At 40.3% G+C, this 23,231-nt stretch overlaps 1 protein-coding gene across 1 annotated transcript; it reads left to right on the top strand.

The window, feature by feature from the left end:
- Positions 1-1,308: 1,308 nt before the first annotated feature.
- LOC140260020 (myosin-1B) lies at positions 1,309-21,656 on the top strand. The gene is made up of 38 exons (XM_072351928.1): positions 1,309-1,512; positions 1,602-1,745; positions 1,841-1,997; positions 2,558-2,585; positions 2,684-2,798; positions 2,875-2,967; positions 3,091-3,154; positions 3,241-3,339; positions 3,437-3,540; positions 3,635-3,773; positions 5,651-5,769; positions 5,870-6,019; positions 7,004-7,174; positions 7,934-8,243; positions 9,016-9,089; positions 9,381-9,468; positions 9,552-9,669; positions 10,436-10,559; positions 10,640-10,776; positions 11,536-11,791; positions 12,642-12,884; positions 12,991-13,167; positions 13,253-13,398; positions 13,486-13,576; positions 13,663-14,052; positions 14,585-14,711; positions 15,467-15,585; positions 15,903-16,099; positions 16,518-16,701; positions 16,780-16,945; positions 17,119-17,243; positions 17,448-17,756; positions 17,854-18,057; positions 18,331-18,456; positions 18,544-18,714; positions 18,801-18,905; positions 19,159-19,254; positions 21,504-21,656. The coding sequence occupies exons 1-38, from the start codon at positions 1,309-1,311 to the stop codon at positions 21,654-21,656; spliced, it is 5,823 nt and encodes a 1,940-aa protein (XP_072208029.1).
- The last annotated feature ends 1,575 nt before the right edge of the window (positions 21,657-23,231 follow it).

The raw sequence follows: 23,231 nt of genomic DNA, 5'->3' as shown, positions 1-23,231 counted from the left end.
CATTTCAAGTGTTCTCTTCCAATTCTTTACTGTAGATGTGTAGTCTGAAAGATACTAAAAAGAAAAGACACAATAGGGCTTTCACAATTCCAAAATGTGGAATATCTACTGAGAGCAGAACCATGGAAACATTCATCTGAAAATGCCTAGTGTTCTTACTTTCTTAAAAATAATAAAAAATTAAAATAAAATAAAAGATTATAGAATGCAGCTCCACATTACCAGAAGAAAAATGAAAGAAAGCATCAGTTATCACTTAAAGTGGATGATACATATGCTGATGTGATACAATTAATATTTCATCAGCAATATGAACAGAGGAATTGAGTGCACCCTCAGCAAGTTTGCAGATGACACAAAGCTGAATAATGCAGTTTACATGCTAGAAGGAAGGGAAGTCTTGCAGAGGGATGCTGACAAACTTGAGAGGTTCACCCAGGTAAATGTCATGCAATTCAACAAGGCCAAGTGCAAACTCATGCCTGGAGAGGGGCAATCCTCAGCATCAGTAAGGCTGGGTGATAAGAGGGCGAGAGCAGTCCTACAGAAGAGGAGTTGGGGATACTGGTGGATGCAAAATTGCACTGAGTTGGCAATGTGCACTTGCAGCACAGAAGGCCAACTACATTCTGGTCTACATTAAAAAGTGTAGCCTGCAGCTCTAGGGAGATGATTATACCTCTATACTCTACTTTCACTAGACCCCACTTATAGTAATGAATTCAAATCTGGGAAACAGTGTTAGAAAGAAATAGACCTGTTAGAATAGGTCCAGAGGAGGTCATGAGTATGATCATAAGGCTAGAACACCAATGAACAGAGGCAGAAAAAGCTGGGTTTATTTAGCCCAGAAAAGAGAAAGATAATGGGAGATTCCTTATTTTGGCCTACCAGTACTTAATGGGAGCCTACATGAAGCTGGGAAGGGTCTCTTAATTAGGAAATGTAGTTACAGGACAAAGGATAAAGGTATTAAACTGCAAGAGGACAGAGATTGATTAAGCAAAAGGAAGAAATTCTCTAGTATGATAGTGATGAGGCATCCCTGGAAGTGCTCAGGGCAATGTTGGAAAGGGCTGTGAGCAACCTGGACTAGTGGAATGCATCCCTGCCCATACTGAAGGGAGTAAGAACTAGCTGGTATTTAAGGTCTCTTCTGAGCCAAACAATTGTATGATTCTGTGAAGCTGTAGCAAAGCACCATAAAAATCCACTGTAATGTGCCAGGATTTCTTCTGTTGTGCACTACTGTAATGTATTTTATACCCATACAGATAATTGCTGCATTACTCCCAGTAAACAGCAACCATGGCTACAGATGCTGATATGGCCATATTTGGGGAGGCAGCCCCTTATCTCCGAAAGTCAGAAAAGGAGAGAATTGAGGCCCAGAACAAGCCTTTTGATGCCAAGTCATCTGTCTTTGTGGTACATGCTAAAGAATCCTATGTGAAAAGCACAATCCAGAGTAAAGAATCGGGGAAGGTCACTGTCAAGACTGAAGGTGGAGAAGTGAGTAAAAGACAAGATTTACAGCGTGAATTTAATTCCCAGCAGTGGTCTTGGAGCTGACATGCAGGGATTTGTCTTTTCTTTGGCAGACTCTAACTGTGAAGGAAGATCAGATCTTCTCCATGAACCCTCCCAAGTATGATAAAATTGAGGACATGGCCATGATGACCCACCTCCATGAACCCGCTGTGCTGTACAACCTCAAAGAGCGTTATGCAGCCTGGATGATCTACGTAAGTACCAGCAGCTCTTCCTGGGGTAGCGTAGCTGGGGAGGACTGCGGTGCCAGGCTGAGTGGGAGCCAACGTGCTGTGTCCCTTCCTCGCAGACCTACTCGGGCCTCTTCTGTGTCACTGTCAACCCCTACAAGTGGCTGCCGGTGTACAACCCGGAGGTGGTGTTGGCCTACCGAGGCAAAAAGCGCCAGGAGGCCCCTCCACACATCTTCTCCATCTCTGACAATGCCTATCAGTTCATGTTGACTGGTGAGTGCCTGATCTCCTTCAAGGCAACCTGAACTGAAGAGCCCCATTGCTCTTACTGGACTATGTGATAAACCAGCACCAAACACCAGAGCTGTATGATAGCAAGTGAAGGAGGAATTAAAGTTAAGGCAGACTGTACCAGATACACACATAGATTCAGTATTGTGTGCAGTTTACACTGTATTGTACCGAGTTCTCCACTTGCCTAGTGCAGAAGTAAAGCTGGATGCAAGGATTGTTACTATTTTACAATGATGGAAAAAGAAAGCATAATTGTTCTAGACAGTCCTTTACTTTGAACACGGGTAGGCATTTTGCCTAGATTCCTAAAACCTAGACCTGTGCGAAGGGCAAGGAGATACACAGTTTGTGTGAGGACCATGTGCCTCTGACAGCTGTATGCCTCCATTTGTGCTGCTATTGTGGGATATGGTAGCAAATCCATTTCTTTTCCCTGGGAATTAGTGCTTCTGAAGAAGCTCCAATTTACAGCTTTACTTTTAAGTCAGCTCAGTGCTACTCAGGACAGTGGTTAAACTTTCCTTTTGCATCTTTCACAGACCGCGAGAATCAGTCGATCCTGATCACGTAAGTACTCTCCCTGCTCGGGTCCCTGTGGGGCTGCCCTGTGCCAGGGGACCTTCTCCCTGACCTCACACTCTCTGCTTCTCTGTTTGGTCTGACAGTGGAGAATCCGGTGCAGGGAAGACTGTGAACACGAAACGTGTCATCCAGTACTTTGCAACAATTGCAGCTAGTGGAGATAAGAAGAAGGAGGAGCAGCCAACAGGCAAAATGCAGGTGAGTTCCTAAAAGTAGGACCCTGCAAATGCCAGACTGTTTTCTGAGCTGTAGCATAACAAGATTTCTGTTCCAGGGGACACTTGAGGATCAAATCATCAGTGCCAACCCTCTGTTGGAGGCTTTTGGGAATGCCAAGACTGTGAGGAATGACAACTCCTCACGCTTTGTAAGTTGTTGCCTGGCCTAAGAAGAAATGACTCTCTTCCTCATCAACACAACACATGAAACATCTTCACAGTCAGAGATGGGAATCTAGGGGGATCTAGGTCATATTTTTTTATCCTTTCAGGGTAAATTCATCAGAATTCACTTTGGTGCCACAGGCAAACTGGCTTCTGCTGACATTGAAACATGTAAGAGACCCTCCAGGCCTAATTGGTCGCGTTCTTTCTGACCATCCTTGTTTTCTGTGCTAACTTTCTCCTCCCATCCCTGCCAGATTTGCTGGAGAAGTCCAGGGTCACTTTCCAGCTCAAGGCTGAGAGAAGCTACCACATCTTTTATCAGATCATGTCCAACAAGAAGCCAGAGCTAATAGGTAGGAACTTCTCCAAACACAGTGCACTGAACAATCTTTTTCGTCCCTTTCCATGCCAATTCTGTTTGATCTGTATACATTTTGTCCTTCTTCTCAGAGATGCTGCTGATCACTACCAACCCATACGACTATCAGTATGTGAGTCAAGGCGAGATCACAGTGCCCAGCATTAATGACCAGGAGGAGCTGATGGCCACTGACGTAAGAAATGCCCAGAAGTTTTCTTGGATGGACTCTGACCTAGAAGCAGGCATGGTACTCACGTTTAAGTGTTCCTCTCTTCTTCCTTCGTTAGAGTGCCATTGACATCCTGGGCTTCACTCCTGATGAAAAGACAGCCATCTACAAGCTGACGGGGGCTGTCATGCACTATGGCAACCTGAAGTTTAAGCAGAAGCAACGTGAAGAGCAGGCAGAGCCAGATGGCACAGAAGGTATTAGCATAATGCATACTGAAACACTGGCTAATAGAGGCAGTAATTCCTATTCAGAGTCATTGACTCTGCCCATGGTTTTTCCCTGATGCTCCTACTGCAGTGCATAAGGGTGTTCTAAATAGAGGTCTTCCCTGGAAGAACACAACCCAGTGAGAGATGCAGACAGCTTTGAGCTATGCAAATATAAGGGCCAGGGAATCCCGAACCATGCTTCCATTGGCTGACATTGTACTAGCCAGGCACAAGAAAGACAACTCTTATTGCTCTTCTGACCGGCAGTTTTCTGCATCTGGTATATTACCAAGAACCACTCTGCTCATGTACCCAGGCACCTACGATCATTTGTCATCAGAGGTAGTCACATCCTGAAGATGGTGTTTCCGTGTAAAAATAAGCCAGAATCCTGATGCTGCTCTGCCCTAAAGCCTGTGTTCTTAAGGCAGTGAGAGCACTGTGCTGTTTTTATTTACACAGGAGGTCAAAAAGGAGCATCATTTAATACTGCAGATGTGGCTCTTACATTTTCTGATGAGTTTAAGCATGTGTCCCGGGCTTCCATTTGAAAAACAGAAAGCTAACATTCTTCTACTGTCTTTCCTTTCCCTAGAATTCTTCAGGTTTTTATTTCTTTACAAGTTTTTTTGGAAAAAACAAACAAACAAACAAAAAACAGAGTTATTTCCACATAGAAAATATATTATTGTATAATCTTAAGCAGCGGAATTAGCTAAGACTATAATTCCTATGGTGGTAAAGAGAACTTAGGGGCTATTTAATTACTTTAAAAAGTACTCTGTAATATTATGTGGGAAAAATGAAACAAACACAAATAACCTCCCAAGATTCACCCTTGCTATCTTTCTAGAGATAATTGCAATTAAAATAATTAAGCATCAATAACACCTACAAGAGAAACTACTCAATATTAGGATTTGTATATTTGTAGATCAGTCCAAAAGTAATGCTTTCTTTTTATTTCTGTAGAAATTACAGCAAAGAGCACAATAACATTATTTGATATAGCAAATTGTCAGCTACACAGTCACCACCATTAACTATGCAGTTTTGCAGCAATGAAATAAGCCTGCATGCTGCTATCATAAAAGTCTGCATAAGTAGCAGTGACTTACTCTTTTACAGCTGCAATGATGGTGTCATTGATGAAACACACCATCTTCCCCCTTGTAAATGTGTGATCAGTATTTGTAATCTTTTCTGCATGTGTGATCAGTGTTTGTAATTTTTTCTGCATGGAGGAATTCAATTACACACCTATGCTTCATATGCACTTTCATGTCATGTGCCCTTATGACAGACCTACCCTTTCTCTTCTCTTGCTTACCCTTTCCCTCTCTCTTTCTCATAGTTTATTAAACTTAATTGTCCTGTGTATAGCTCCAGTGTTTTTGAAACTTATCCTTAGGGAAAATGCAGTCCATTAGATACCATATTTAAACTTGTGGCATAATGCTTCACTAGTCTTTCTCTCTAATGTCCATAGAGTTTCATTAACTCCAATAAGTACAGTGTATTTTGTTACCAATCTGTTTCTTTTTCTGTTTGTTCAGAAAATGTAACTTGGCATAAGGCTAAGGAAATGGCGTTTTGCTTGGCTAGCCACTTTAAAATTTGGACATTGTAAATTCATTTGGAAGAATTTTTACATCTAAAAATCTCAACTGAAAAAAAATCTTTTTTAAAATAACCAATTAAAACAAACAAACAAACAAACAAACAAAACAACCCACAATCAAAGAGTAAATCAAGAGAGGTTACAACTCCTGTGTGACTCAGAATATGTGTGATTTATGCAGAAGCCATTCCAAATTACTAGAACATACATCTACTGGGGATCTTGTTGTTTATTTGTTTAGTTGCAGACAAGGCTGCCTACCTGATGGGTCTGAACTCAGCAGACCTGCTCAAGGCCCTTTGTTATCCCCGTGTCAAGGTTGGGAATGAGTATGTCACTAAGGGTCAAACTGTGCAGCAGGTAAGAAACAAGTGATGACAGAAAACACATGGCATGAATTAAAACCATTGAACTTCTGCCTTTATCATGAATGGTAACTTTATATTCTACGTTTGTTTAGGTATACAATTCAGTGGGTGCCCTAGCAAAATCTGTCTTTGAGAAGATGTTCTTGTGGATGGTTGTTCGCATCAACCAGCAGCTGGATACCAAGCAGCCCCGGCAGTACTTCATTGGTGTCCTGGACATCGCTGGCTTTGAGATCTTTGATGTAAGAGGATAGTCTGACAAGTTTAATGGAAGGGACATTATGAAGCTGGAATAGTTCTTTTTTATTTTTCATTATGCAGTGCTTAACTCACAAAGTACTTAACTTACAAAGGCTGTAGGTTTGTTGCATGCAGCAATGAAATCAGTACTTAGAAGTGCAATCAGAATGTTTAATAACTGATGGCTAAAATAGATTGTGAGGAAATTGAAACTTGTATTCTTGAGGATTGTGATAATGCAGAAGCCAGATTTCCTCTGAACGCTTGGAAGTAGACCATCAGTATAGCCAAATCCATGAAGGCAAAGTACTGTGATACCTAGAATTTTGGTGTGAGCTCTGAATGTTTTCCAGAGGTCCTAAATATGTTCATTAGGGGCTAGGGTTTGAAAGTGTAAATGCATTAAAGGATGGAATACTCTAGTCACCAGTTGAGGCCCACATCCATGGACGATTCTCAGAGGACTGGAGCAACAATCTTATGAAGAAAAACTGAGGGATCTGAGCTTGTTCAGCCTGGAAAGGATAATGCTCTGAAGGGAACACATTGCAATCTTCCAGTAATTAAATGAGGCTTACAAAAAAAGATGGAGAGTGACTTCTAAAACGTCAGGTAGACTGAACATGTAAACAGGCACATACACATAAGACAAAGGGGCTGGTTTGCAACTAAAAGAGCGGGAGGAAATTCTTTACTCTCAGGGTGGTAAGAAAATGGAACAAATTGCCTAGAGATGCTGTTGATGCTCCAAACCTGGATATGGTCAAGGCCAGGTTGGATGGGGCCCTGCACAGCCTGGTCTCATGGGTGGCAAACCTGCACACAGCAGTGGGATTGCAACTAGATGATCTTTAAGATTTCTTCCAACCCAAGCCATTCCATAATTCAGTTAGACCTTAATGGGTTGAAAATGAGACATACTAGAAAATCTCATGTGTTCATGGAACTGAACTTTACAAGTAAGTAAATTTCCTTGCATTCTGCAGTTCAACAGTCTGGAACAGCTGTGCATCAACTTCACCAATGAGAAACTGCAACAGTTCTTCAACCATCACATGTTTGTGCTGGAGCAAGAGGAGTACAAGAAGGAAGGTATTGAATGGGAGTTCATTGACTTTGGGATGGACCTGGCTGCCTGCATTGAGCTCATTGAAAAGGTATTTGGGCCTCCTGCACTTAACAGTTTTTCATATGTAAAAGGAATTTTTCTACGCTAAAATTTATACTACTCTAATATGTGGTACTCACACTTAATGCAAGACATACGTTTGTTTTTGTTGTGTTTGTTTTTCTTTTTTTTTTTTGTTTTGTTTTTTTTTTTTTGTTTTTTTTTTTTTTGTTTGTTTTGTTTTTTTTGTTTTTGTTTTTTTCTGGACAGTCAGCTCTGTATATTTGTCTTCATGTGTCTTATTGTGAGGTGGTAAAATGTACCTTATATCACTACCTGTGGGATTTTGTCAAGTAGTACATATTCACGGGTGGGCAAAATTTTCAGTCCTAGTCACAGTTGTAAGTGAATTCATAGTGAAATGCTTGTGTTCTTTTATGTATGCTGAGTGAGTAAATACGCTGAGCAGTTTCTACCTTAAATGTTTGAAGAAATTTTCTATCAGCATTTACATAGCGTAAGCTCTTCATTACACCTAAACTCTGATAATTTCATTGATTTTACTTTTCATCTTCAACTAACAAGCACAACTTGGATATTTACATGGTCGAACTGTACTACATTATGACCTTGAAACATCTGGATGGACTTGTTTTCATATAAATGATGAAACATCTACTAGCAATATGCCATTTCTCGGGGAAAAAAAAGAGATGACACATTTGTATCATCACTATCTTCCATTCCTTTTTCTTATATTATCTCTCCCATGTCCTGACTTCCTTTATATATTTGTATTTTCCTCCAGCCCATGGGCATCTTCTCCATCCTGGAAGAGGAGTGCATGTTCCCCAAGGCAACTGACACCTCTTTCAAGAACAAGCTCTATGACCAGCATCTGGGCAAGTCCAACAACTTCCAGAAGCCTAAACCTGGCAAAGGCAAGGCTGAGGCCCACTTTTCCCTGGTGCACTACGCTGGCACAGTGGACTACAACATCACTGGTTGGCTTGAGAAGAACAAGGACCCCCTGAATGAAACTGTTGTGGGGCTGTATCAGAAATCATCCCTGAAGACACTGGCCTTACTGTTTGCCTCTGTTGGTGGAGCAGAAGCAGGTAATTTATTTCAAATAAATTCTACAATAATAAATATATAAATACTTGCAATAATATTTTGCATCATTTTTCAGTAATATTTACATTTTATGAATGTAGCACTTCCACATTTCATAAGTAAATGTAGCAAGTATTACTTTGATCACTAGTGCTTAAATTTATGGAAAACAAGGCTTATATATATAAAAGGTTTCTTAAAATAATGAAAAGATTGTGAGTCCAAAATCTTGTCTGTTTTTTGGGATTCAGTCACTCTGACTAATAAAGAATATTACATTTTCCTAGCAACTTTAATAAATATGTTGATTTTATGATCAGACAGCTACACTAAGGAATGTACAAAGACTTCTGACATGCTGGATAATTTCTATAGTAAGAGGCATTCCCAAATACTTCAGGAAGCAATATCAAACTCAAAACAATATTGCTACATTTATGTGTAATCTTAGATGTAAAGATACTTAAAAACTAATAAGCTGTTGCATTTGCTGTGTTCATTCATGAGGTAATTCCTTAATTATGCTGCTATACAAGATATTGCATTTATTTCCTGTTTCCATTTTCTTAAATTGTGTTAAAGAAAGTCATTTGATTTTCTTCTGCTATTATCTGAAAAACACTATATTGTAACTATAAACACTGTCTGCATTTGTCATTTTTTCTCATATCACTACAGTTTCTATTTTTTAACATAAGAATACATAGTTTTTATAATTCTAACCACAGGCTTTTGTTATTAATTTATTTGAAAAGTAATTATATTATTTTTCAGAGAGCGGTGGCGGTGGCAAGAAAGGTGGCAAGAAGAAGGGGTCTTCTTTCCAGACTGTCTCAGCTCTTTTCCGGGTACTGTAGAATAAGCATTATAAACTTTACTAAATTGTGAAAAAAATACAGAAAAATTGGTACAGGAAAAGAAGCTTTAGATTAATCTAATATATAAAATGGTTATGTTCAGAAAGAGTAAAGGCCTATGTTCCATAACAGAGGGTTCTCATCAAATCACTGGAAGAATTACAACAGAACTGCAGAAAAATAGTTTTATGATCATGATCTTAATGTAGCAGTTTTACTCCATATAATAATGAGATTGTGTAAATAATGTTTTTAAATATAATCTTTGCTCTTGTTCTTAAGGAAAATTTAAACAAACTGATGAGCAATCTGCGAAGCACACATCCCCATTTTGTGCGATGCCTCATTCCCAATGAAACAAAAACACCTGGTAAGTAGTTCAGATTCAACCACATGAGAAAATTTTTCTTCTCTGTGCAGTACAATGAAGTACCAATTCATGTCATTTGTTAGGTGCCATGGAGCATGAACTGGTGCTTCACCAGCTGCGCTGTAACGGAGTGCTGGAAGGAATCAGGATTTGCAGAAAAGGATTCCCCAGCAGAATACTTTATGCAGACTTTAAACAGAGGTCAGACTCCACTCAATTTACTGTTTGTCACATCCTTAATAAATAATTTATATTTCCTAAGTGTTTTAAATGCTGTGGATGTTATGGAAATTTTATAGTTCCTATCCTAAGTCATACTGAAGTCAGTTGTCCAAATTAGTATCTAGTTTCTTTCTGAAACTGACTATAAGAGCCACCTCTAAAGGGCAATTTGGAGTCTTTTATTCATTCTTTAGTATGTGATAAAGCATCCAGAAAGTTGACTAGCTTGGACTTAGTTAACTTTTAGGTAGCAAAGAAGAATGACTTGTAGGCATCAGGATATGAATGTCAATAAAGCAGCTACAAAATATGCTAGACTAAATTTTTGGAAAACTAAATAAAATTAGGTATTTCTTCTTTCTCTGGAAAGTGTGTTGGAAAGCACACTAAGATCATGTACTACAACTATTTTGGATGAGGAATTGTTTCTCATGCCCACATTTTGCTCTTGCACATGGAGTTCTCCTTTGAAGATAAAGCATTAAATATGCCTTATAAGGCATGGAAAATGTAACAGCAGTTACTTATGAAAAGCAGTATTAATTATGTATCAAGGATTTCTGAACTAAGGAAAGTGAATATTTTATTCTAAAAACACATTTACCCATGAAAATGACATTTCTACAAAACAGAGCAGAATTCAGATTTACTTCCACTCATGACTTCTCTTACAGAAAAGCTTAATGGAATCAGTTAATACAGGTTTGACAGGAATCTGTTCTTCATATTCTACTTCCTCCCATAGATACAAAGTGCTTAATGCCAGTGCCATCCCTGAGGGACAGTTCATTGATAGCAAGAAAGCTTCTGAGAAGCTTCTTGGGTCAATCGATGTGGACCACACCCAGTACAAATTTGGTCACACCAAGGTACAAATACTGCTTGACTGAAGTGCTATGTACCTGTACTTTGCAGTACCTGAAAACTATGTGCTGTTCCCTTACTCAAGGTGTTCTTCAAAGCTGGGCTGCTGGGACTCCTGGAGGAGATGAGAGATGAGAAGCTGGCACAGCTCATCACTCGCACACAGGCCAGGTGCAGGGGCTTCCTGATGAGAGTGGAGTTCAAGAAAATGATGGAAAGAAGGTAGATATATAGAGTTATTTGGCCTGCTGGGCCAATCCTCATCACACACCGATGACATAAACACAACTGAAAATGAGCTCCATCTCAATGAATCTCATATTTTTCTCATTAGTTCAGTTTATTTAGTTCAGGTATGGATTTGTTTAGAAGTGTACAGTGACAGTAGATGAAGTATAAAACATGGTTTCATTAAAAATCCAGTATAAAGCCCGGTTTTTGGAAGAAAAAAAATATTTTACTTATGTCACCCTTTGTAGTAATTTTTACTGAATTTACAGAATTAGGGTATGCAAACTGTAAATAAAGATGTCAATAATTACAAATATAAATTATTAATAAAATAATTATTCATAATTATTTTAGGTTACCATTATAATCAAAGAGGAGAAACACATACCTCTAGCATAAATGGAACATTCTCTTCCCTTGAGTAACTATTATGACATGAACAGAGTCCCATCCTGGACGTGCGCCTTTTCTTTGGCCATAAAAAATGGGTCAAACATCTGAACTTCAAATCTGTTCATACAAATTGGCCATGTCTACATCACAGTAGAACATTGGCTTCACATACTCATAAAATATGTATAAAATATATATGTATATGTATCTATACTCCATTACATAGTGAACTATATGAAGTATTCTATGTAGAACAGTCAGTACACAATATATATATATATATTGTAGTATAGACAGTTAATTATTTATTACCCATTAAAAATATATAAGCTAGTACATATGTTCAATACCTTTTAGGGAATCCATCTTCTGCATCCAGTACAATGTTCGTGCATTCATGAACGTCAAGCACTGGCCCTGGATGAAGCTGTTCTTCAAGATCAAGCCCCTGCTGAAGAGCGCAGAGTCTGAGAAGGAGATGGCCAACATGAAGGAAGAATTTGAGAAGACCAAGGAAGAGCTTGCAAAGTCTGAGGCAAAGAGGAAGGAGCTGGAGGAGAAAATGGTGTCCCTGCTGCAGGAGAAAAATGATCTGCAGCTCCAAGTGCAGGCTGTGAGTATTGCTAATGCTTTGGATCTCATAATGCCCTATGTGAAATTATCACAGTTGTCTCAGTAACAGACACATTATTCCAAACCAGTATTAATTTAAACAGCATATAAATAATTATTTAAATAGGAAGGATATTAAAATATTAATTATTAAAATAGAAAGGGAAAATCACATTAAAAAGTTATGATGAAGTACATAAATATTAAAAAAATTGAAATTATGTCATTTAGTTCCTTTCACTTTTAAATAAAGAGGGAATTAATCAATTTACCAAGTAAAACTCTAAAATTTACAGTATGATATTTTAAATCATAGACAACAACTTACAGCAGCAGTTATTATGGCTCTAGATAGCCTCATTTACTGCATAGTTCTGATATGTTCTAAACTGATTAATGAAGGTAGTTTGGACGTCCAATTAATACCTTAACTTCAGGAATTAAAAAGGAATTCAATTGGAATAAGAGTGGATGAGAGTGAGAGGCATTTCTCTAGCCATTCTGGTCCCTGCCTCCTCAGAAGAAACACTGATGGAGTCCTGTCCTTCCCAGGAAATAGCAGCAATGATCCTTTCAGAACTATCTTTACTGGCAGAGTATTAGGAATAGGTTTCAACTGGCCCTAACAATTCTCAACATCTGTAACTATAGTCTGACATTTAAAATATATATATATTCCTTTACCTTCTGCGCTTGAGGCATTCCAAAACAAATAAATATTCTTATGATAACAAATAGAAATATTATCATAAAGCTGCACTAAAAATAGTAATTCCTTGCTAGTTAAAGAATGGAAAAATAATGATTTATAAACAGCATTTTGAAAAATATTTTATTCAAATCATGTGCAGGAAGCAGATGGTTTGGCTGATGCTGAGGAAAGATGTGACCAGCTCATCAAAACCAAAATCCAGCTGGAAGCCAAAATTAAGGAGCTTACAGAGAGAGCAGAAGATGAAGAAGAGATGAATGCTGAGCTGACAGCCAAGAAGAGGAAACTGGAAGATGAATGTTCAGAGCTGAAGAAAGATATAGATGACCTGGAGTTAACATTGGCCAAGGTTGAGAAGGAAAAGCATGCCACTGAAAACAAGGTATGAGGCAGAAGTCGTCACTCATGCTCCAGAAAAAAGCTCTGTGCTGTTATGGGAGTCTTGTACCTATTTACCTTTAAGTGCACTTGCTTCTTTCTTTTCTAAGGTGAAAAACCTCACAGAGGAAATGGCAGCCCTGGATGAGACAATTGCCAAGCTGACAAAAGAGAAGAAAGCCCTCCAAGAGGCCCATCAGCAGACACTGGATGACCTGCAGGCTGAAGAGGACAAAGTCAATACGCTGACCAAAGCTAAAACCAAGCTGGAGCAGCAAGTGGACGATGTAAGACCAAAAGCATATGGCTATCAGAGGACAGCTGTGGAGATAAGCATGGCTGGCAGAGCACTGATGATCTCATTCTGTTTAGCTGGAAGGGTCCCTGGAGCAAGAGAAGAAGCTGCGCATGGACCTCGAGAGAGCTAAGAGGAAACTTGAAGGAGACCTGAAAATGACCCAGGAATCCACAATGGACTTGGAAAATGATAAGCAGCAGCTGGATGAGAAACTGAAGAAGTAAGTATGGTTACCTGACACCTGAAGTATGAGCAGGTACACTTAGCAGTTTTCTTCAGGCACTAATGCAGTTTGCTTTGTGCAAAGGAAAGACTTTGAAATCAGTCAAATCCAGAGCAAAATTGAGGATGAGCAAGCCCTGGGCATGCAGTTACAGAAGAAGATCAAGGAGCTGCAGGCAAGTCTCTGGTCCTTCCCTTCTGCCCTTCAGAAAGCATCAGTTTGAGGAAGGCATGGGTGTGAAGGGTTCATGATGTTCTCCAGGCCCGTATTGAGGAACTGGAGGAAGAAATTGAGGCAGAACGAACCTCTCGGGCAAAAGCAGAGAAGCACCGGGCTGACCTCTCCAGGGAGCTGGAGGAGATCAGCGAGCGCCTGGAGGAAGCAGGAGGGGCTACAGCAGCTCAGATCGATATGAACAAGAAGCGTGAGGCAGAATTTCAGAAGATGCGCCGTGACCTCGAAGAGGCCACGCTGCAGCACGAAGCCACGGCTGCCGCCCTGCGGAAGAAGCATGCGGACAGCACAGCGGAGCTTGGGGAGCAGATCGACAACCTGCAACGTGTCAAGCAGAAGCTGGAGAAGGAGAAGAGTGAGCTGAAGATGGAGATTGATGACTTGGCCAGCAACATGGAGTCTGTCTCCAAAGCCAAGGTATATAAATGCATGTCTGCATTAATTCAAACTTATAAGCAAGTATTCATATTTTAAAGTGCATGATAATCATAATTTACAATAAGTAATGTTGCATCTTGAATTTTTGTTTATGCATTTCAGAATTAGATTCACCGCATCTTTTTCTGAAAGCTGAAAATTTTTAGCTGATGCACCTAATATAAGGATCTATAGAGAACTCAGAAGTTGCTTCAGTCATACATTTCTTTTTTCCCTATTACTTTATTCCTCCTCCCTTAAATGCATCAATTACATAATGCAAAAGCAGAAGTTCAAAATAATGGAAAAGTGTACCATCATCCTTTTTATGTATATAAAAAACTGACTGTACTTTAATTGTACAAATATTGGAATAAAGGTTGCAGAAATATAGAAAGATATATCAGCTACTTGACATATATTGACTTAGTGTACTCTAAATCATTAGCTTCATATTTTGCTATTCATGTGATTTCAGATGTAATTATGTTAAATGACCAATCATCCTTCATTTTGTTCTTCATGCAAATAGGCAAATTTAGAGAAGATGTGTCGTTCTCTAGAAGATCAACTCAGTGAAATTAAGACCAAGGAAGAGGAGCAACAGCGCACCATCAATGACATCACTGCACAGAAAGCTCGTCTACAAACAGAGTCCGGTAAGAAATCACAGCAAATAGCCAGGAGCTTAGAAATAAGGGGTCAAAAAGGGGTCAGAGGAACTCCTTGATAGGGTCTTGATAGAAACCATAACATGAATTTAAACATGAACATTCTAGAACATAAGCATAGCATATTATATGCATGATAGACCATAAGCGTGATAGAACACAATGTGTTCTTGTGGCAAAGAAGGTCAACAGAAACTGAGCTGTGTTAGGAGGAGTGTTGGCAGTATGTGAATGGAGCAGGTGACCCTTCCCTGTATGCAGCAGTGCTAAGGTCACACCTTGGAGTGCTGTGTCCAGTATTACAGTTGCCAGTGTCAGAGTTGGAGATATTTGGGAGCAAGTCTAGCACAGGACCAACAAAATGATTAAGGCACTGTAGTTTGAAGGTAAAATTAATCTGACTCCAAAAGAAGTCTTCATCCCTCTGCTTGCCAGGAAAAATTCAGGAGATGTCAGGAACATGTGCTATTTAGTTCTCATGCTGTATGCTCGAAGTGACCACTAAAGTTATTTCAAATATAAAGTAAAAATAAATAACAAACAAGGAGGAGTGATTAATTTCATGTCCTGACTCTAAGTTGAATAGTTTACTCAGAGATATGGATGAAGATTAGTGGTTAATATTCAATGAAAGGAATAAAATGTTATTTACCAAGACAATCTTCTCATGTATTTGATTATCAAGGATAAAAATTTCTTAAATTCATATAAAATTGTTCTTACTTGACTGCAAACTGTCCCAGGTGAATATTCACGCCAGGTGGAGGAGAAAGATGCTCTGATTTCTCAGCTGTCTCGAGGCAAGCAGGCATTCACCCAACAGATTGAGGAACTCAAGAGACATTTAGAGGAGGAGATCAAAGTAAGGAGGTTTTCCAAAATTCTCTTTTATCCAGTGGATTTTCCTGACAAGGAGGTTTTTCAGACACATATAAAAATTACAGAAACATCATGCTGAGTAGGAAAAAGAAACTAAGAAGATATTTAATTTGGTGTGAGTTATTTTATCTTTCTGACACCTGTCACCTATCCTTTAAGATGTTGCAAATTCCCAGCTATTCCTTTCTTATTCTATATATTGCCATTATTCTCATGGAAGAATTATCCATAGTCCAATAACTTTTCAGTCAGGACACTTTTCAAGAGATTTCTTTTTCTTGTCCTACTACATTTCCACAGGCCAAGAATGCGCTGGCTCATGCCTTGCAGTCTGCCCGCCATGACTGTGACTTGCTCCGGGAACAATATGAGGAGGAGCAGGAAGCCAAGGGTGAGCTGCAGCGTGCCCTGTCCAAGGCCAACAGTGAAGTGGCCCAGTGGAGAACCAAATATGAGACAGATGCTATTCAGCGCACAGAGGAGCTGGAGGAGGCCAAGTATGTGGGGAAAGCGGGGAAAGCTGGCAGAAAGTAATAACAGAAAATTGAGGAGACTGCTGAAGTATTATCAGGGAGAAAATTATGCTGTACTTCGGGATGAGGAGATAGGGAAAAGGAAAATATAGCCATGAGAAAATATGTATTAGGAGAAGCACCAAAGCTGTTTAGACACAGAGTAGAGGAAATGCACTAAAATGAAAAACAGTGAACAGCAAAGAGTGTTTTTACTAAAGCCCAGCACTCAGACATGCAATTACAATGACTGTCTTGAAGAGGTTGTACATGTGATGTAAATGGGCGTCACACTACCAAGTGGCCAAGACTACTCTCCAAAAACATACTGGCTGCACACCACAGCTTCCTGTGAACATGAGAATTTGCTTTCTCACTGGGAACTGTGCTTACAACCTCCCAGGAAGAAGCTGGCCCAGCGCTTGCAGGATGCTGAGGAACACGTGGAAGCTGTGAATGCCAAATGCGCTTCCCTGGAAAAGACAAAGCAGAGGCTGCAAAATGAGGTGGAGGACCTGATGATTGATGTGGAGCGATCAAATGCTGCCTGTGCAGCTCTGGACAAGAAGCAGAAGAACTTTGACAAGGTATTCTGGGCTCCAGCCCTGTGATTCCTGAGCAGAAGGTGGTTGCCACATCCATACTCACGCTCTGCTGCTCCTCAGATCCTGGCAGAGTGGAAGCAGAAGTACGAGGAAACGCAGGCTGAGCTGGAGGCCTCCCAGAAGGAGTCTCGGTCCCTCAGCACAGAGCTGTTTAAGATGAAGAATGCCTATGAGGAGTCCCTGGACCACCTGGAAACGCTGAAGCGCGAGAACAAGAACTTGCAGCGTAAGTCGCTCAGCCTTTGTTGCTGGCAGGGCTTTCTCAGAAGCTTTCCTGCCCACCCCTCCAACTGGGTTAGTCCCTGCAGTGATGGGAGGGGTCCTGTTTATGCTGGTGTCACAGGGCCTTTCCCTTTATGCTCTATATCTGATCACGTGATTATTCCTTTTTCTCTACAGAGGAGATTGCTGACCTCACGGAGCAGATTGCAGAGGGAGGAAAGGCGATTCATGAGCTGGAGAAAGTCAAGAAGCAGATTGAGCAGGAGAAATCTGAACTTCAAGCAGCTCTAGAGGAAGCTGAGGTACCCAGAAATATTAGTTTATCTGATTTAGGTCTTGGATCTCTTTCCTCATAAGTAATGTGAAGTCATTCCCAGAAAGAAGAGGATTAGAGTCCTTGCATGAAACTATAGAGATACTGTCAGGAACATTACATTGCTTTTTTCTCAAGCATCATTTTCAACATCTGTTATGTAAGTATATAATTCTCATTTATTCTTCTATAGGCCTCCCTAGAACATGAAGAGGGGAAGATCCTTCGTGTCCAGTTGGAGCTCAACCAGGTCAAGTCTGACATTGACAGGAAGATAGCAGAGAAAGATGAGGAAATTGAACAGCTGAAGAGAAACCACCTCAGAGTTGTAGATTCCATGCAGAGCACACTAGATGCTGAGATCAGGAGCAGAAATGAAGCCCTGAGACTGAAGAAAAAGATGGAGGGAGACCTTAATGAAATAGAGATCCAGCTGAGCCATGCCAACCGCCAGGCAGCAGAGGCACAGAAGAACCTGAGAAACACACAAGGAGTACTCAAGGTCCATTGAATAAACGATGACCATTAACAAAATCTTAAATAATATTTTCAGTTTTGGAGGACTATGAACCTTATAAATTCTTTCCTTTGCTCTGCAGGACACCCAGATACACTTGGATGATGCTCTCAGGTCACAGGAGGACCTGAAGGAGCAAGTGGCCATGGTGGAGCGCAGAGCAAACCTGCTGCAGGCTGAGATTGAGGAGCTGCGGGCAGCACTGGAGCAGACAGAGCGCTCGAGAAAAGTGGCTGAGCAGGAGCTTCTGGATGCAAGTGAGCGTGTGCAGCTCCTCCATACTCAGGTCAGTCTAAAAATATAAAACTGGAAACAATTCCCAAATTCAGGGTCAGATGTGAAAAACAGTTGTTAGGGAACTCACACAATTATGAAACCCATTTTCACTTCTTATGACTATATCCTATGGCTCTTCAGAAGTCTTCTACTACAACTATTTATGGGATATTCTTCATATAAACATTAAGACAACTCTATATAAAAGTGGGTACGTTGGTTTTTGCCAAGGCTGGTATATTAACTCTGCTGGAGAAAACACAGTATGCTTTTTCTTTAACAGAATACCAGCTTGATCAACACCAAGAAGAAGCTAGAATCAGACATTTCCCAAATTCAGAGTGAGATGGAGGATACCATCCAGGAAGCCCGCAACGCTGAAGAGAAGGCCAAGAAGGCCATCACTGATGTGAGTTGGGGCACTTCTTCACTGCTGACGGTGGATGCATTCTCCCTCAAAACCTGTCCAGTCACAAAGTGATTCTTCCTCCTCCAGGCAGCCATGATGGCAGAAGAGCTGAAGAAGGAGCAGGACACCAGTGCCCACCTGGAGAGGATGAAGAAGAACCTGGACCAGACAGTGAAGGACCTGCAGCACCGTCTGGATGAGGCAGAGCAGCTGGCCCTGAAGGGAGGCAAGAAGCAAATCCAGAAGCTGGAGGCCAGGGTGCGTAGGACTGGTATCTGTGCAAGCATGTGCAATCCCAGGTCAGAGAGAGCAGGGAAGCTCCAAGGATGGGTTTCTCATTGCAGGTGCGGGAGCTGGAAGGGGAGGTTGATGCTGAGCAGAAGCGCAGCGCTGAAGCCGTGAAGGGTGTGCGCAAGTACGAGAGGAGGGTGAAGGAGCTGACCTACCAGGTAAGGCAGAAAAAGCCTTTTCTTATACATCCTTCTTTCATGAAGTCAGTGCGCTGTCACTCTGACAGTGTGATTTCTTGGATATTGTGATTTCTTTCCATTGTTCTCCTTCACTGACATGGTTAACATGTCTTTTTCTTTTGTCCTACTGTACAGCAGTGCTCTCGAAGGAGTGTTACTGCCTTTGTTTCAGCTGGAAGAAATGTAAGGTGGGAGGATAGGAAGCGTTACTATTATTTGCCTTTTTCTGTAGTCTGAAGAAGACCGGAAGAATGTTCTCAGGCTCCAGGACCTGGTGGACAAGCTGCAGATGAAGGTGAAATCCTACAAGAGGCAAGCTGAGGAGGCTGTAAGTATTACTGTTAGCAGTCAGTCTCCCTCCTGGCAGCACTGGCATTTTGTGTTGGCATTTTGCTCTGCCTGTTCAAGCCCTTAACATTTATGACTTTTTTTTTGTCTGTGTATTACACAGTATCTAAGGGATTCTGAGTACTGTTGCATCACTTTGTGATGTTGAAATCTATGATCAGCTCGTGTGGGAGCATGTCCTTGCTTTTTTCTTTCACTTTCTTTATCTCACATTCAATGTTTTTCTCTTGAAGAAATAGAAATTGCCTTCCAGAAATTGTAATACATATTTTTATAGCAGGAAATAAATGGAAAGTGTTTTAATAAAAAATAAGTCTACTTTGAACTCCTGCGTGCCCTTGGAATAGTTTCAAGAGGCCCTGGAGCACATGTCTTCTGTTTGATCCTGTCAGTCAATGGAATAGACTTTGAATGGACCAGACAAATCTGGCAGAAAAATGAGTGCTTACAGTCCTGGTCTTAAAGAAAAGAATTTGGCTTCTCTTAACATGGGAGTCTCTGAGAAAACCAGTGCGATGGGACCTGAGGAGATCCATCTGTCAGAGGGGAGGAAAGACATCTTTGATTAACAGGCTTGCCAGGATTGTGTAGAAAGCTTTAAACTAAAGTTGCTAGATGAGTTGCCTACATCTACCTGACTCTTAAGGAGGTCAGTAAGGACTCTCCTTACTCAGTACCAGGGAAAATTATGGAGCAGATCTCCTTGAGTTCCATCACATGGCTCATACAAGGCAATCATGTTATCGGAAGTAGCTAGTGTGTGTTTATGAAAGGTAGGTGTGGCCTAACTAACCTGATCTTTGACAATATGACCTGCTTCATAGAGGAAGGAAAAACTATGGATATTTTTTATCTTGAAAGCATTAGATGCTATTAGATATTGTAAAGCATTTCATAATGTTGTCTGCAGTATTCTGAAGAAATTTGTTCATGATGTGTTGTACACATGTACTCAGCGAAGAACTGGTTGGATGGCCAGGCTAAAAGAGTCTTAATTAAATAGAGTTAGGCAGGAGAGTTATCTGCTTGAGGATAGGATGGGTCTGCAGAGGGATCTGGACAGGTTGGATGAGTATGTCGAATCCAGTTACACAGCATTTAACAAGACAAAATGCCAGATTCTGCAGTTGGGTCATAACAACAGTGAAAGAAGCTTCGGGAGGAGTGGCTGGAAGGTTGCCCAGTAGAAAGGACCCGGGTTACTGATCAACAGCCAGCTGAATGTGAGCCAGCAATACACAGCTGGCCTACAGGCCACCAGGATCTTGGCTTGTATCAGAAAGAGTGTGGCCGACTGGTCTAGGGAAGCAATTGTCCCTGGCACTGGTGAGACCACAACTCAAATATTGTGCTCAGTTTTGCGCCCCTCACTACAAGAAGGATATTGAGTTGCTCAAGCCCATGTAGATAAGAGCAGTGAACCTGGTGAAGTAACTAGATAACAAGACATACGAGGAGTAACTAAGGCAATTGGGGTTATTTAGTCTGGAGAATAGAAGGGTGGAGGGAGACCTTTTCACTCCCTCTAACTACTTGAAAGGAGGTTGCAGTGAGAAGGGTGTTGGTCTGTTTTCTCAAGTGACAAGTGATAAGATGAAAGGAAACTGCTTCAAGTTACCAGGGAAAGTTAAGATTGGAATTAGAAGGAATTTATTTACAGAGGATAGATCAAGCACTGGAACAGGCTTGAAAATTCAGGGAAATGAGAGTTCCCATCCCTGAATATATTTAGTCAGTATGTGAATCTGGCACTAAGGGGCGTGTTTTAATGATGAAGCTCAGGAGGTCAGATTGACAATTGGACTTGATGATCTTGAAAGGCTTTTCCAACCTAAATTATTCTATAATTATAAATGTATTTTTTGGAAATTTCAAAGTCCATTAGGACTTAAAGAGAGTCTTATATTTCTGTCATGTATTATTAACCACCTAACCATTTAGCATGTAAGCTACTTCTTTGGATTCTCTGTAGAAGTATTGGAGATATTATCTCAGTCCTTGACTCTTTTCCTATAAAGACACAGTACCATGGAATGTTCAGTGTAGGTTTTCAATAAGAAAAAATTACTGTTAAGCATATAAAAACCTTTTTTTTAATATGTTTTACTAAGTTTTCTAAAAAGTCAGCATGAATTTGATAATCTTTTTAGTAAATCTGATATCAACACAGTGAAGAAAAAATGGAAATTATATTATTTAAGATTTTCGTATCTGATTTCCTTTTCCCAGGAGGAGCTGTCCAATGTCAATCTCTCCAAATTCCGCAAGATCCAGCACGAGCTGGAGGAAGCTGAGGAGCGGGCTGACATTGCAGAGTCACAGGTCAACAAGCTCCGAGCAAAAAGCCGTGAAATAGGCAAGAAGGCAGAAAGTGAAGAGTAGATGCCTCCAGTGGTGCAAAGTGAAAGAGAATTGCACAAAATGTGAAATTCTATCACTTTGATTTGTGATTACTGCTTAGTTCTTCATCAATCAATAATTAATATGTAGATAATAAAAATTGTAGAGATTTTCCCATGGAAAATAATTGGTTCACTGTTGTATTTAATCATTATCCTAGATTATTTTAAGGTTTACATTTTCCCTTGTTTACATTTTAAAGACCGCCGTTTAAGTGGTCTGTTCAGGTATCCAGCTTCGTTCTCACCATAGAATTTCACATAAGAATTCCTCAAAGGAGAAAACCATTATGTCTTTACAACTGAATATAATTATTCCTTATACATTTTGCTTTAGGAGGATATTGCATTTTAACTAAATGGCTTTGTTCAGGAAACAAAATTTAATTGCTTCTTCTGGCAATCCAGTCTAATAACTGATCACTGAATACATCATCTAGCTTAATTGCAGAAGATATTTTTTTTCAGGTTGCATCTTCTCAATTCTTCAAGACTTTTCACTTCAGGTGTAAATGTCCTCAAAAACTACTTTTAATTTTTGTTCACAAAAGAGATATGCAAACGTGTATTGCAAGGGCAACAATACAAGCTATCTCATGTAGTTGTCCATCCTCTTTTCTCTAAAGCTGACTAGGAGTTCTAAGCTGAGCAGGCAGAGCAGCAAGCAAACCATAATTAATCTTTTAAAGCCACTTATACTTTCATAAATTCCTGGTATGTTTCTCTTCAGGACAAAAACTCCTGTTTAGCATACTACTATTTTTGTCATCTCGCTTTCTTTTACACATTGTTTTTTAATATGTTGAAAAGTATGATAACAAATACCTGCAGGATTCTACTACTGAGATGCTTTTATTACAAGAGTAATAAGAGTAAAAAGAGTGTCACATAGTGTCATTCCTGTGGGACAAACATGAAGGCTTTACGGCCGCTGATGACTTTACGATCTTGACTCCCTAGAAGCCCGCAGCCAGGCCAATTACCGAAGCGACACCAAGGTGGTGAGCAGTAAAATGGCCATTTATTAAAACAAACACACACTTATATCAACTATGCCCTTCGTGTATGCCTACTGCATTACACATCACCGATCCTTCCAGAAATGGGGAAGGGCCTGTCACGTAACAGCCCGATATTCCCCATATTTCGCCTAATACACAACACAAACACCACCTCATCAGTATCGTGTGGTCCAAATACTGTGCAGTGCAGTTACAGCAAACTTCATTTGACTTGTCACAGATCTTATGTACACTTCAACTATGCCTGACAGGCTGAATATGAGTAGGCAAATCCTGAAGGAATAGGCTGGGTTACGGGTTTCCCCCTCCTGCCACACCTTGAGAATACTGAAAGCAATGCTACCAAGGATCACTGAGTCTCTATACCCACATCATACCAATTCTGCCTTCTCTATAACTTAAGTAGTCATAGTGAGTTACTGTCTTAATATTACCTGAAGTGATTCCAGTATTGTGCCATGCCTGTTGCAAAGCCATGGTGTCACTGCAATGAAGTGGCAGTAAGGAAATACACCTTTGGTCTGACCAAACATTTC

Source organism: Excalfactoria chinensis, chromosome 17 (assembly GCF_039878825.1).
Source record: "Excalfactoria chinensis isolate bCotChi1 chromosome 17, bCotChi1.hap2, whole genome shotgun sequence".
NCBI lineage: Eukaryota > Metazoa > Chordata > Aves > Galliformes > Phasianidae > Excalfactoria > Excalfactoria chinensis.
This window is presented reverse-complemented; position numbering and strand designations above follow the sequence as displayed.

Excerpts from the sequence above, each read along its gene's own strand:
- LOC140260020 (XM_072351928.1), top strand. The coding sequence starts at position 1,309 with ATGGCTACAGATGCTGATATGGCCATATTTGGGGAGGCAGCCCCTTAT. Across the intron at positions 2,968-3,090 it reads ATGACAACTCCTCACGCTTT|GGTAAATTCATCAGAATTCA; the intron begins GTAAGTTGTTGC and ends TTATCCTTTCAG. Across the intron at positions 8,244-9,015 it reads TGTTGGTGGAGCAGAAGCAG|AGAGCGGTGGCGGTGGCAAG; the intron begins GTAATTTATTTC and ends ATTATTTTTCAG.